At 37.6% G+C, this 15696-nt stretch overlaps 1 protein-coding gene across 1 annotated transcript in view; it reads left to right on the top strand.

Moving 5' to 3' along the window:
• zdhhc14 (zinc finger DHHC-type palmitoyltransferase 14) overlaps positions 1-15696 on the top strand; it is a 28153-nt gene that overhangs the window by 7862 nt on the left and 4595 nt on the right. Inside the window, exons 3-6 of the mRNA XM_020919682.2 lie at positions 4894-5054; positions 12815-12967; positions 14469-14606; positions 15235-15283. Coding sequence (XP_020775341.1) covers positions 4894-5054; positions 12815-12967; positions 14469-14606; positions 15235-15283 — 501 coding nt within the window. The remainder of the gene's footprint in view (positions 1-4893; positions 5055-12814; positions 12968-14468; positions 14607-15234; positions 15284-15696) is intronic.

The following is a 15696-nucleotide window of genomic DNA, read 5'->3' as shown; positions in this document are numbered from 1 at the left end:
GAGTGTAATTTAACAGTGTAAATGTATGCATGCCGTACTGTATGCCCTGTCACTCCCTCTAAAGAAAATACTTTCTGCCAGTGCCACAAAGCTTTTAGTTTACTTGGCCTCACGTGCACATACATCAGTATTTAATAATAGAGTGCTTACTGATTTATGAACCTGTTTAAAGACTTCTCGGCAGTAGTTTACTGGTAGGCTCTGCTCAGCTTCACGATAAACCTATTATCTTAATAATGAGAATGCAGAACTGAAAGAATGCTGATTGTTTTTCATTTCTATTACATTTTTTAATTAGCATTAGACATCAAGTTATTGCAAAATAAATGGACAAGATTGTAGTTGGACTTCTCACACCTTAATCACGTACGGCTGTAATGGCTCATATAATTGTAGATGGGACTTTTTTTTTCTTTTAAAATACCTTGACAAGATTTTGGTGTGAATTATTTCCATCATAATCCCAACAATTCAAGTAAAACATATCTCTTCATGTTGTCTGCACTGAAATTAATCACGGGATATGTAGTTCCCTATGTTATATAATCTGTTGCTACTATAAAACCATGCATTTAAGCAAAGAAACTTGTGATTTGATATATTTTGACAGTCCACGATATTATTGTGAGACTTTTGACGATACAGTATCATGATATTTTGGTTATTGTTACATCTGTATTAGCCACATAAGATAAAGACTACATGTTGGAATTCACAGTGAGTATTTGCAAAACCATGGCCAACCATTTCAGTAAATCCACACATTTTAGGTATTTGGTCTACAGAGCCTATTTGAACTACTTCTACTACCAGATCCACAAAGTAGTCACTAACATTACCCCTGAAAATATTTCTTATAGGTTAACACAAATTGCTTTGATCTAATTTGATCTGGTCCAGACAATTTTCCCTACGGTGACATTAAAGTGTACTTTAACCTTAATCTGATAACCTGCAAGGTGTTTGCACAGGCCTGTCCTTATCCACTGAATACTTCAATTTTTTCTTTGTGCATTTATATTTTACTAAGCACATGTGTCGACTACACACTGTGCACTCGTATTGATGCTTTCCTCTGGTAGCTGTCAGTTCCATTTGGTAGATGGCCTTCACAGAATGAAAGGGGAGTGGGTGTGGCTGAACCCAGGTGACTCAGAAAGGACATGCGTTGTCAAGAGAAGAACCATCACACTGGGCTTCACGCTGAGATAAAGGTCTCTGACTCCGGCTCCAGCTGAGATTGTGAAAAGCCAGTGGCCGCCGTAAGAGGTTTAGTGAGAAATGTGATAATGGTAATCTGGGTTGGATTATAGCTCAGATTAGCTCAGCGCAAGGGGTGAAAGGGTAACAAAGATGAAGACTTTCTCTTGAGATAGTGGCCGCTGCGATGGAGATTCTAGACATTCAGGTCATGCACGTAGTGGATACAGCCACACCTACGCTGAAACAGGCCCAGTTAGTCATTATGATAAGTACGCAAGCGAATCGTGTTTCAGTTTCTGTTCCTTTGTTGGAGCATTTATGATATATCATACAATAGAAGGCAGGAAAACAATTATAGACTTTCGAAGAATCCATTATTACAGGGTTAACAAATGTTTCAGTAAGCATTTAATTGGAAAAATATGGTTAGCCAGTGAGTAAGAACCATAATAATGATTTATGACAGCCTTTTATTTATTTATTTTATTGCAAAAGAAAAGAAAAAAACTGTGCATTGTTGTGGTCAGTGTTTTTAAGAGAAAGAGTTTCAACTTTTCTTCTTCAGATGAATAAAGATGTATATTCTAATCTAAACTAACAAGATAATAATAGTGCATTGCTAAAAGGATTTTGTGGTGAGTGCTGGAATGAGACAGAGTGCAGTCTGTTTGCATAAAAGGTGATTTGTTAATGATCTATCAAGAACAAGCCAAAATATGACCGTAGAACACCTGAAACTTAGAGGACAAACTGTACCCTGAAAACCAGATCATATTTCATAAACATACCTAATTTTAACCACACCGGCGACTGGGACACATTAAACACATCCAAATAAACGCTTACTCCCATCAAGTGAAGTATTTTTGAACATACCATTTTGTGTCTTTGATTTTTCTTCCGTTCTCTCGTGTGTCTGTTTCCAGGGTAACCAGATCCTCTTTCACAATTTACCATTTCTTACATTAGGTATTGCCCATCTCTATAGCAACTAAGCCCCTAAAGCCCAAAGTATGTTGTGACATTTACTGGTGCATTAGGACGTCTCTTTGAAAAGCCAATTCAGAAATTAGTCACGGTTTTAATAAGCTAAAGCCCATAAAAATCAAGTGAATTGCGCGCCGCCAGTTGATCCCTGTTCACATATTGATAGTAATTTGTGAAGCTTGTTGTGCTGCCTGCCACCGCTTCTAATGGCTGCACTCTTTAATCATCGTCTGATTCTCCTGACCTGACGCTTTCTCCACGCGACTGCCTTTTTATTAGACTATCCCACCCACACCTCAGAGGTAGAGCTCATATCTATAACTCCTTTCTTTTTCTTTTTTTTTAAATAGAGATGAGATTAAAAAAAAAAATAAACTCGCATTTCACCTTAAGTGCTCCTGACAAACACGTAACTATGACTGCACAATGCTGTTCTGCCAGGATTTTTACACCCGTCCTAAAGACTCGATATCACGTTTAATTTTATCGATTCATGAAGTGAGATGTGAGCAATCAAAAATAAATGAGAACGTGTTTTGTCAATAGTCTGCTCATGACAGTGACTGCAGACAATGTTACAGTTACCTCTACTTAGGTATTCATCCGTGTTTTTGTTGTGTAGTAACATTAACCAAGTCGTTTGTGTTTGGGGTTTGGTTTAGCCATAACAATAATAGAGACTAGGATTCACTGCAAAAGAAATTCTGAATCATTGTAGGGCTTGTCAATAGTCTGCTCGTGACAGTGACTACAGACACTGCTACAGTTACCTCTACATTCGTAATCATCCATGCTTTTGTTGTGCAGTAACATTAACCAAGTAATTTGTGTGTTTGAGGTTTGGTTTAGCCATAATAGCATACAATAATAGAAACCAGATTCACTGTAAGATTCTGAATCACTGTGGGGCTTTCCAGGTAAAATAGAGACTAAATAAAAGAGTCAGCTCAGATATGTGGTCACATTTAAATATGAAAAAGCTCTTTTTAAATAAACAGGTACATTGTTGGAGTCAGGACAATAAACTGGCATTGCACGGGCTTTAGTCAGCATTAGGCAGCTATAAATTAAATATTTCATTTCTCAATTCTAGGGATGTAACAATAACTGAACCGTGATATCGTATCGTCAAAGTTCTCACAATAATATCGTGGACCATCACAATATATTGAATTACAGGTCTCTTTGCTGAAATTAAAAGTTATGCTGCAGCAATAGCTAAATAAAAAAGACATAGGGAACTACATAGACCATGATCCTTTGCTCCATTTCAGTGCAGACTACATAAAGAAATACAGTTCTAAGCACTTTTAAGTCTTAGTTTTTTGGATTAAGTCTTGTCAAGGCATTTTAAGAGGAAAACTAGCATATTGACAGTTTTAGCTGTTTAGCCTCTACAAAATATCGTAATAAATATCGTACTGTGAGATGCATATCGTGAAAATATCATACAGAGAGATTTGGATATTGTTACATCCCTAATCAGTTTCATTCTTTCTGATTATTATTATTATTATTTTTCAATTATCTTCCAATACATTGTACAGTACACAGTGTAACGTTTGTATAGCTCTGTGCTCCCCTGTTGATGTTCCAGTCAAAAGTATCCTGAGTGTCTTCATGTGGCAGGCTCAGTCCAGATGTGGGAGCAGCAGGTGTCCACACTGCACGTGTGAACTCAGGTTGTGCAGGTGTTAGATTGGCCTTCATCATCTTAAGCATTAAAGAAGCAACTATCTTTTAAATGCATCCAATTTCACCCTGTGTGTTTTGAGTGTGGGATTGTCAAACAAATTTTTGTACATTAGATTTTAAGTAAGTAAATATGACCCACCCAAAGCCAAATAGTTAATGTTTCATCACTGTGACCTCTCTTCCTCTCACCACCGTCACAGCCCACACTCAGACCGGACACCTCCAGCACACGTCCTGTCCCTCCCACAGGCTTTTGTGGCAAAACCTAAATTTAGTTGCAGTTATTCTTGGCAAGACATCCCTTATAAGCCAGCACAATTTGTAGTGTAGAATAGATTGCCGTGCTTCTTACCTTATGAAATCATTATGAGATCTGAGCACATTGCATTTCACGTGTGATGTCAGTAAATGAAAAGATGTATTCGTAGAGGCTGTTTTGCATTCCCTACAGCTGCCTGAAACACATGCTCTCCACATGTGGACCTGTCCCTCTGCTCTGGGATGGCACCTCAGCACTGACCCCTACTCTCCATAGACTGTAAGAGAAGTTCATTAGGCTGCGGTCCACCTCATGAGACTCTATGTGATTATAGTAAACCCACCCTGGCTCAGCTTTAACAGGATTATTCTCAATTGTGTCATTAGCACAGACTTTAAGTGTGTGATGGATTATAGGCATTTCCTGTTTGATGGCCAAAGAATCACAAATAATGCAAAATACAACCAGACCCCTTCCGCAGGATGTTAAGATAATCAGGCTTTTTGAGGTCAAAGTAATCTTAAGAAATGGTAACATACTTAAGGAATCGTCATATTTTAGACAGCCTGAATGAAAGAACATTAAGGTGCTGTTCTCTGGACATAGCAGCAATAAAAATAAATGAAATAAATGCAAATAATGTGTTTTTTTTGTCACAATAATCATAGCATTAACCTTTTATATTGTGTCCCTTATATGTAACTTTTTTCCCCCACACATTTTCTCACATGTGATCTCTTGTGTTACAGCTGTCCATTCCTGGCTCTCCAGTTGACCCCGATCATCCCGGTCATAGGAGGGGTGCTGTTCCTCTTTGTTTTGGGCTCACTGCTGCGGACGAGTTTCAGTGATCCCGGAGTCCTGCCCCGGGCCACGCCAGACGAAGCAGCAGACCTCGAGAGGCAGATAGGTAGGATCATATAGATTATTTGTTTATCAACACAGCAGATGCACACACAGTCTGAGTGCAGAAAGCGCCGCTGTCTGTGCGGTTAGTGGTGTTGTCAACACAGTTTATCGCTGTGTGATAAAATAAGTTATGATACTAATTTAACATTAGTGGGTTATGTCTTAATGGCCCATACGCGTTAAATGCAGGTGATTGTGTAAATCACGAGAAGAAATGGCTCAAATTTTTTTAGCCATACAAACATTCATACCTGATCGATACAAGTAGCCAAGCCCCCAAGAAAGCCTGAAATCTGCTGAAATCCTACAAGACACTGACATGATACCAGACAGGACAGTGGCGAAGTGACGTAGTCTGATAATCCCTCTACAGCACATCTTAGAAACCTTTTGTTTGTCTCTGGATCTTTACTTTTGCAAAGTTATGATTTTAAATAGGGAGTAAGGATTTTTTCTGGTATTGACCTATAACAGTTATGTATTTGATTTTATTTAGTCATATAGAAAACAATTAAAATGTCTTTTCTCATTCATTACTGCAAGGTAAACAAGATAGTTGATTATTGCCTTTAAACACAAAAATAGTCTGAACTTTGCTCCAAACTACATGATTCTACCGAGACCTGGCTGTAGCCCTCTTGATGAAAAGAGCACAAAGCATATCTTTGTGCGTTTAGAAATTAATGAATCTTGATTTCAATTAAAATTTGATTAACTGCACAGCTCTATTTTTAAATGACTGTAGACATTCATGGACATTTTGGGAGCTTTACTTCTTAAAATGAAAAATTGTCCTGTCTGATAAAATGCAATATTTTTCAGCACCAAATCATGAGTATTGTAATATCGACTAAATTTCAAAATCATTCTTTACTACTTACTGACACTTAGACACATATACTTGAATAACAACTCATGAATGTCGTGACATTATTATATCATGGGCCGTGTATTGTGTGTCATATGGAATCATGAGGGACCTGTGATTCCCATCTCTACTCATTAGTATAGCTACTAAAATCCTCCATGTAACACGACTTGGCTGTACAATATTGTCATGCTGGCTTAAATTTATTTTTGTCTTCTTTATCTTCTGTTTAAAACCTGATTTTAGCCACAGTATCTAGTAGGCCGGTATCTCCACCAGAGTCCGATGTTTGGTTTGCGCTCACCGACTGCCTAAAAATATGTATAAAGCTTCATTTGAATACTTAAGTCCAAAGAGAGTACTGCACAAAATGTGACCTAACAGCTCTCTTAGGGTTTATGATGAAAAAGAGCTGAGAGTGAGTTTATAATAAATTAAAATTATATACTTTGGAGAAAATAATCCTTTTCAGCTCAAAAATATCTGTCATTAAAAAAAAAAAAAACTTGGCTGATCACTAGTATATAACTTTTTAGCCAAAAAATGACTAAAATAGAATCATGTTCTTTTATTATTTTAATTTTTTTATTGCACTGGAAAATATGTGTCCCTACTGTGAGCAGGCTTGCATCTCCACAAACCTGACTCTTATCTCCATGTAAAATGTTCCAAAGTATGGTTTTAACTTTCTGTTTCCATTGAATCGTTCAGGGGATGTGCTACTGCTACCTCTAGAAAGTTGTATACTGTACCTTTTTTAAATCGTTCTGGTTTTAAGAGACATTTCAGCCTCCTTCCCATCAGCCTCTCCGTGCTTTAGACCACTAGGGCCTCATTAAACAAAGTCTGCACTGGCTTAATTAATCTCATTAGAGGACTTAAAAGCTTTGGAGAGAAGTTTAATACAGCTTACTCTGAGAAGCCATCAACAACATTGCACACAAGAACCATCATCCACTGGCAAGTCTTTTTGATGAGGATAAACAAATTACAGGCTGAAAATATGAACAACATTGACCCAAATACCAGCCGGCCTCTCTCTCCTCCAGCTCTTCCCCCATGATTGGCTCTTGTGCTGGGACTAGCATTAGCATAGCCGACTTCTCAATTGGAATGTTTGCTCACAGGCAAATGATTATTATTACTGTGTTGTTGTTTTGTTGCCCAGAGCTGAGTTTTTAGACGCGGGAGATGAATATATGTTTGATTCATTACTTCTGGGCTCTCTTCATTTGTATTGCTTGTTGTGGGTTGTTTTTAGTTCTCTTTAGATTTACTTAAGTGTTGGTTTTCCAAATTCTGTTTTATTCAAACCATCAAGCAGGCATGAATGTGCTTTTATTGTGATACTACAACTGGTACTTTCTTTTACCTATTTTATCTATGGATTCTACATCTGATCACAAACAAAAGCACTAATAGGCTTCAGTTTTGTAGTAACATTTTGCTCAGTTCCTCAGATTTATTTATTATTTTCAAAGTGTGATTTGGCCAGCTCATTTTCATAAGGACAAACGGCACATCTGCAGTCAGTAGTTCTTAAAATGCTTCTGGGCAGATGAGCAAGCTTTTTACAAAGTGCTAAGAAAGATTCCCGTCACCATGGAGAGCACTCTGGTCCCCACGAGGGCTTGGACATTGGAAAGATGTTAGCCAAACCACATGCAGCTCACTGGCTTGAGTAGTATCCCAAATCTGCATACGTTATTGCCCTTCTTCCTACGGGATTTGGGAAAAGCTTAATATACCAGTTAGCCCCGTTAGCAGTGCATTAAATATGTCATGACCAAATAACAGCGATTGGTTAAATGAAAAAAGTACCCACCTACCCTCAAGCGAATGAATTCTAACACTGCAAGGTCAGACAGTTTCTACAAAGTGAAACCGGCTGATGAATCAGGCCATGCTCCCCTCACATTAAGGGCCAATCCCATTTCTAATTTCTAGCCCTACCCCTTTCCCCTTGAAACTAAGCAAGGGGTAGGGGTTGAAAGTAAATCCCTATGAATTGGGACACCCCTTCAACCATCACATACGTCATCAGTAGTCTCCACCAGATTTTACATAAACAGACGCGACGAGCTTTTGCCAAAAATCCAACATGCCGTCTACAATTTGTGAACTTCTTTTGTCCCTGTGGTCGTGGTAGCAGCCATCTTGCCGGTGATTCGCAAGGCATTCTGAGGAATTACTCATACCCCTTGGTTTGGAGTATGCCTCTGAAAAATCTTCATTTAGAGGGGTATCTAGCCCTACCACTTTCCCCTACCCCTTCTGTCATAATGGTAACTGGGACACCCCTACACATGAACGAGCAAAACACAGGGGTAGGGGAAAGTGGTATGGCCAAGGAGTGTAATGAGATTCAGCCTAAGTCACTCCCCCTTCACAGCGCTTTCACAACACTATCAGCGTGTATCCCACTAATGAACCTACTGCACATCACATCAGGTTTGTGAATGTATTGCATTGTTTTGTAATATGTATGAAGAAATAGCTGTGCAGGAGGCCAGGAGCATGGGTGGGAGCACTGCAGAGATCGTCTAGGTTTAAGCTTGTGAGCTGAGCAAAAAGTCTGGGCTTGTATTGCGGCTTTGGATAGCTCTCAGTAGAGTTCGCAAGATTGCTCAAACATGCATGGGTGACATATAAAACCACTTCGGGCATGTTTTTGATGAGGGAACAACATTAAAACATGGCAGAGAGCTCATATATTTTCTACAGTAAATACCTATTCAGTTGGATTGCCTCTGAATTCAGTGATTCACAGACGAGTTGACGGTGTGAGGAAGGAGTGGGTGTCTGTCAGTGCAAACTGACAGTCTTCTGTAGACGCATGTGGGAAAAGGAAACACACACATATTCCAGTACATGTAGTCCAGGGGAACCACGAGGAAAAGGTTTAACTGTGGATTGAAAATATTCTTTTTATCTGAGAATGTTGAGAGTCACTGGAGGTCATAATACTGGTTTGAAATGAAGGTTTACTTTTTATTTAAAGGTCTCATATGAAGCAGTTTTTCTGATATGTGTTATAATATTTTTCCTCATCACAAACATACCTGTATTTATGTTTTGTTTCATTCATGTTTAACACACAAATCTTGCTTCCTTTCTTTCTGGAATTGCCCATATCAACTACATAAAACATGAATGGTAGTTGTTAACTAGCCTGATCATCAGCCGCTTTCACTTTGTGGAAACCGTCTGACCTCACAGCATTAGGATTTGTTCGCTCGACAGTAGGCGGGTACTTTTATTATTTAACCAATCAAAGCTATTTGGTCATGACATATGTAATGTGCCTCTCACAGGGCTAACTGGTATATTAAGCTTTTCCCAAATCCCGTAGGAAGAAAGGCAATAACGTCTTTCCCCTTGATAAAATTCACCAAACATTCTCTTTGTTCCGACTTTAAATTCTCAATCTCAGGAATCACAGAATGTATGGCTCTTCACTGGTGCTTGGACTCGCACTCGATTCCTGATCTAGTCGCTGGAGAGAAATGAAATTGAGTGGAGGCACTAGGTGGCGCCAGCCTGGTTAGTTGAAAACTACCACTCCATGACATCACAAGGTGGAACAGAGCATTCTGAGCTTTGGAGATGTAGACAGACTATTAAGAAAGGATTACTCAAACATGTGTGAATGAAACAAAACACAACTCTAGGTATGTTTTTGATGAGGGAACAGCATTATAACATGGCTTAAAGCTCATAAGAGTCAGTTTTGCGTAATATACGTAGGACCTTTAATGTTTTTCTCAAAGCTCTTATACTGAGATACTAGTGTGTAGGATGGCGCAACTGACTAATGGGAACAATGACTCACAGCCCTGAATATTGGTCTGCACAAAGCCAATATTTATTATTTATACCAAAGCATTTTCTTGTACTTACTGTCAGCTGGTTTGCAAATGCTGTTATATGGCAGGAAGTGTAAGACCAAGTGATTTCACATCTCACAAGGTAGATATCAGGTGTTAGACCACAGCTACGTTCAGTATTAGCTTTCTTTAATTAACGTCCATAAAGCTTCATTTACAGAGACAAAGGCTATTCATCTACATAATACTTTGTTCTCACTGACAGTTGACGCATAATTCACACCGGTGCTTAAACAGTTCTATGGCAGCCCCTCCTCCTTGTCCCCTTTATCACATCAGCACGCCCTGGGTCATGCTTCTATTAGAATGTATTGTTATGGACTGAACAGTGAAGTAAAAAAAAAAAGGCTCTATTATAAAGGTTCTTCAGTATGTCTGTCTCCTTGTTCCGAGTGCTAAAATTTAACTAACTGACAGAAAATGTTTGTGTAATTTTTATGTATCCCAACACATAGATGTCAGCCTTTTTAATTTCATAGGGACATAGACTGTTGTTTCACAGTTTGGGTAACGCTGAACTGGACAAGGAGATCCCAGAAGATTCAATACTTTGGATATTACAGGGTGTAATAAGAAACAGTAGAGGCGATGTGTTTTTGTGCACTTTCAGCCTTGATTGTGTTTTTTTTATTTTCTTTTAGGGTAATTGGTTAATCAATAATTGTGATTATTTGGGTCATACTATAATAAATAATTAAAAAAAAATCATATAAAAATTTCACAGTTTAGACCCCAGAAATAGGTAGTCCTGTGTTCTTGCACTTTCTTGCTATTGATGTCACATTTACTTCACTTCATGATAGTCACATATTGAAAAATGATATCTATTTGACTGAAAATTAATAATTGTAAAAATTGACATCCTTTTTTCTGTTTTGTTTGGCTTTTTGGCTTCAAGTGAGGGAGCTGAAAGCATCCATTCACAAGTAAAAGATTTTTGTGTTTCGTATAACTTTGTGTAACTAACTCATTCCGTCTTTATCCTGTTTTTATTGTGGAGTTCGTCATGGTGTTGTTGTTTGCCCTCTCAACTTTAGCTCTGTTTGTAGTTTGAATCTGCTGCAGAGGGGCTCATTTACTCTCCTCCTCACACGCAGCAAGATGGCAATTAGTTTCCCTTTATACCCCACCAGGATACGCCTCGCATGTTTGGCTGACATTGAATCTTTATTTAGTTCTGCTTGTGGGTGCAAGCCAACAAGGTTAGGGTGCATTATGACATCTGCAATATCCTTGTTTGGTAGTTTAGGGTATAATGGTTTCGCCTCATCATAATCCCACTTGGAAGTTGTATTTTGGAGTAATTTTTATTGTCTCGTATTTGTGGTGTCACTGCTCTAACGCAAACATTTTTTTGAATATATACATAAGGTTTAACAGTGTCATAGGCATTTTGGTGCAATTTTTAAAAAATATGTTGCTCAGAACCACAAGCACAAGTGTCGGTCTTGGCTGCATAGTGCTTAGAGTTACACACAATAAAGGGGAAGACGGGAATTGGCGGTTTTATTATCGCAAGTTGAGTTGATTTTGAGGAATATTGTGATACACAGAATAGATTGTGAAGAACAGAATAGATCATAACTATATAGCATTTTTCCCTACAAATACCAGAGCCTGTGACCAAAGGAAGATGACCCCATCCGAGTCTGTTCAAAGAGCTTTATTATTGTACATTTTTAATAGAATAAAAGATGCAGTGTGCATTGTTTACTAGTAGTACAGTTATAGGTTATGATTAATACTCAGCGACTCAAAATATTGTTTTAATACTGTCAGCCTATAAGTAATGCACTAATAGATGCTTTTAACATAAAAACATGTTCATAAACATTAATTATTAATAATATGATAACTTAAATATTATAAAAGCACAATATTACAGAATTAAAAGCTAAATTAATTAATCAGTCCTTGAACCAACTAATAACCAGTAACATCAATATAAATTTCAGAATAAGAGCAAAGTGTCTAAATGACAAAAAACTGATGGTGTCTTGTATGAAACCCTGCTGTGAATTTTCCCCTGCACTCTCTTCCCCAAAGCTAAGAAAAAGGAATGCTCCAGAGGCACAGATAACAATAGAGACAAATTTAATACAGTCGAACAGACTGTTTCCTCTGCTCTGCTCTGGAAATGTCAAACACCCACACGATCCTCTCACTACAAACCTTATCAACACACCACCATGTTTCTATGGACTACTGTGTAAATGATCTCCCAAAGATTGTCAGTGTCTACTACACACTGTCTCTCAACTATTGGGGATTCCAAAATCACTCGGATTTCCCTAATTGTTCAGCTTGTTATCAGTACAGCTTTGACTGTATTAGTTTGCAGAACTGATTCATTTTTAGCTTGTTATGTGATCATGAACTAATGATCCAGTATTGGCTTAAAAACAGAGGTGGTGTTCATTTGTAAACATGATGTGGGTTTATTAATGACTGACATGACTTTCCCTTTCCTGACATTGTTACTAAAACTGTCCCAGCTTAAATGAATGACCTAAAGCCACTAGTTTGCACAAATAAATCTCATAACTATTTGGTTTAGTTTTGTTCTTGTAGATAATTATAAATGCAAAATTTTGAAAAAGTTAGTTATGGTTCTGGGATCAGGTACTGGGATCATAAACAGGGTCTTGCTGGGTTTCAGATTGGCATGTAATATTTAATGATATAGATTAAAGTACTATTGTTAATATACATATATGTATATTGCAAAAAGTTAATAATATCACCAATGAGCAATATCACATCACAATATAAATGTTCAGTTTTAACCAGTGTTTTATTTGTAGATATTTTCAATAAAAATACTATGTAATTATTAGGAAAACTTCATTCAGTACCAAAAAAGTACCTACCCAATTGTTTTCCATATACAGGCTTAAAACGGTAAACATGTTGAGATTTCACACGTAATTCGTTACTATTTAAGAATTTGTTCAATGCTGTAAATGTAAATATTCACTCACTTTTGCTAACTGTTTTGTTTTGTAGATGTGGCCAATGGCAGCACCGGCTACAGACCTCCTCCTCGGACCAAGGAAGTGGTGATCAATGGACAGACCGTCAAACTCAAGTACTGCTTCACCTGCAAAATCTTCAGGCCACCAAGGGCTTCCCACTGCAGTCTCTGTGACAACTGTGTAGGTGAGTGATGAGACATTTGGGAGCTGAAAACTATTCAAATAAATATCTGTCAAGGAATGAATATAAAAGAGAACAAATCTAACTCAAAATGGCTCCTGATCATTTTGCACTGATCAAATTAAAGACTTGAATATCTTCTGTCTTTCAATTAAAAGCGTACTAGATGGGCAGATGAGCAGCTGTAAACAAGAAATGGTTTACAGATTCAAGAAGTACAAATTATTTACCAAGACAAAAGCAATACTACAGTGCTCCAATTTAGCGTGAAGATAAAAATGCTAAACTGCAAAATAATCCTGTTTTCATCCCACTTCTGCTGCTAATAGTTAAAATGCTGTAATAAAAAACTGACTCTGAAGTTTCCTCATTTTGCTGGTCTCTAACAACAACCTGTTAAATAAGTAAACAGCCACAATGGATAGAACTTCCTTCTTAAGAGCATAATTCCACTGGGAGCAATAGAAAAAGCCTATAAAAGTGCAGCGCTTATACAAGGCACACTTTCACTTCTTGCATATTTTACTATACCCACAAAGCAAGCTAGATACACGACTGGAACAGGGATCTAAACAATAATACACACCATCCAGTGTGTTATACACATACATACTGTCCATAGGTGTGTTATAGAAAGTATAGGTTAGTCTGAATGAGATTATATTTACATTTTAGTGTTGCAAATTTGTAGATGCATATATTTACAATTCAGCAAACCAGGTATATACAAAAAGTATTTATTTTTTTGTTATACAATCCATGAAACCAAAAGTGGGCCTCTCCTGGGCCCATTACTAGAAAATACAATCCCAGACCATTTGAGCAAAGCATTGATTAGTGGAGACAAAAGTAGGTTGCTTCATGTCTTTAAACAAACAAAGGCTGTGAATAATTAGTTAAGGAGTGCAGCAGTGTGCAGTCTTGAGTGTTCTGCAAGGACATGATTTTCACAGGAAAAATCCTTCAACCAAAGAAGAAAATCATTGCATTAACAAGTGTGTGGTAACTATACATGTACATTTACTTGTTCTCTTGTTTACATGCGCTTAGCAATTTATTCAGATTCTGGCCTTGATGCAGTTGTAGAGTTTGTTGTACTTACAATATATCAAATTATGATATCAATAATGTCAAACTCAATTATGTTACGGAAAAAGCTCAGATATTTTATTTTTTCAAAGCCTTCTTATACGTCTCCATATTATAATAATTGGCTATATATGAATGCAATTTCAACACTGAAATAATATACATTTTAGCACACTATCTCTTGTAATGAAGTCAACACAGTCAAATATTTTATAAAAGTCAAAATTTAATTAATCAACTAATAAGATAAGTTTCAGGGTATCAACTATGCTGTGGCCCCTTAAGATACATTTTCAGTTGCCCATTGTCCCTCCCTTTAACATTTTCATTTTATGAAGTCTCATAGAGCTTGAACTATGTACTATTTTACAATAAATGTAAATCAAAAGTATGTCTACTACTATCTTGTCTGCAGAGCGCTTTGACCACCATTGTCCCTGGGTGGGGAACTGCGTCGGAAGAAGGAACTACCGCTTCTTCTACATGTTCATCCTCTCACTCTCCTTTCTCACTATCTTCATCTTCGCTTTCGTCATCACACACATCATTTTACGTAAGTACCCAAGGTCGGACATTTGCAGAGAGCTGTTTTTCCAGAGATCTTGAAAGCAGCATGTTGTAAATTGGTGTTGTGCAAAAACCACAGTATTCTGGCTTGTTACCATCTCTCCAGCTGTGAGCATGGACTGTTGGGGAGCTGTGTGTGACTATAATGAGAGCAGGTGAATGACTTCTATTCCACTGTAGAGAACTCCATGGGTTTTTTTCTATAGTTTTTTGTCAATCACATGCTTTAGCATAGAGTATATATTTGTTTAAGTTCTTTTGAGTTTTAATGTGGTCTTCCAAAGGTAGGTGTATGTGGGGTGTAAATCAAATCTACAGTATCAATATAGACTTTATGAAGCCTTCTGGCTAATTTCACTCAGCAGCAAAAAAGAAAGAGTAAAAGTCAATTTTAAAGTGTAAGGCTGCTAGACAAATTGTCCTTCCTTCATCAGGGATGGGTTTGACTGGGGGTCTTTGATTGCACTCCCAGTGCGCTCACTCTTCTAAAAGAGTGTGTGCTGCTTTACTCTTCAGGTGTGTGGTGGTCGGATCTGGCCTAGCTCAGGATGCTTTCTTCATCTTTGTGCAATGTATGTAACTAAATGACTCTGTTTCCCTTTGTTTTTCCAAAGGGTCACACAGCAGTGGGTTTCTCAACGCACTCAAAGACAGTCCAGCCAGATATCCTTTTAATCATGTTAATATAGCTGTTTCTTCAAACTAATTGTGGAAATTGTTGATTGCACACTTGGTCTAGATAGCAATGAGATATCATTTGGTGTCACCTGAAAATTCTTTGGTGCCTTTGGCTCTAAAGGGCTGTGCTTCTTTAAAAGCACATAACTGTTTCTCTGGCAGACTTATGTGTGCCAGGTCCAGCTCATAACACTGTGTCCTACTGCACACTTTTAACAGTGTCGTCTGTTCTAGCAGAATCATTTCAGAGGGACTTATGGCAAGACAAAAGGCCAGACCTAGTCATGTTTTTGCTATGCACCACCAAACCTCCTTTTTAAAAGATTCACATTGTTGTAGTTACTTCTTATCATATATTATCTTTTATTTCATAAATTGAAAAACTAACAAAGGCAGAG

This window comes from Boleophthalmus pectinirostris, unplaced genomic scaffold (genome assembly GCF_026225935.1).
Source record: "Boleophthalmus pectinirostris isolate CB_2022bp ecotype Guang Dong unplaced genomic scaffold, ASM2622593v1 HiC_scaffold_10, whole genome shotgun sequence".
Classification (NCBI taxonomy): Eukaryota; Metazoa; Chordata; class Actinopteri; order Gobiiformes; family Gobiidae; genus Boleophthalmus; species Boleophthalmus pectinirostris.
Note: the sequence above shows the minus strand (reverse complement) of the source record. Positions and strands in the feature narration are given on the sequence as shown.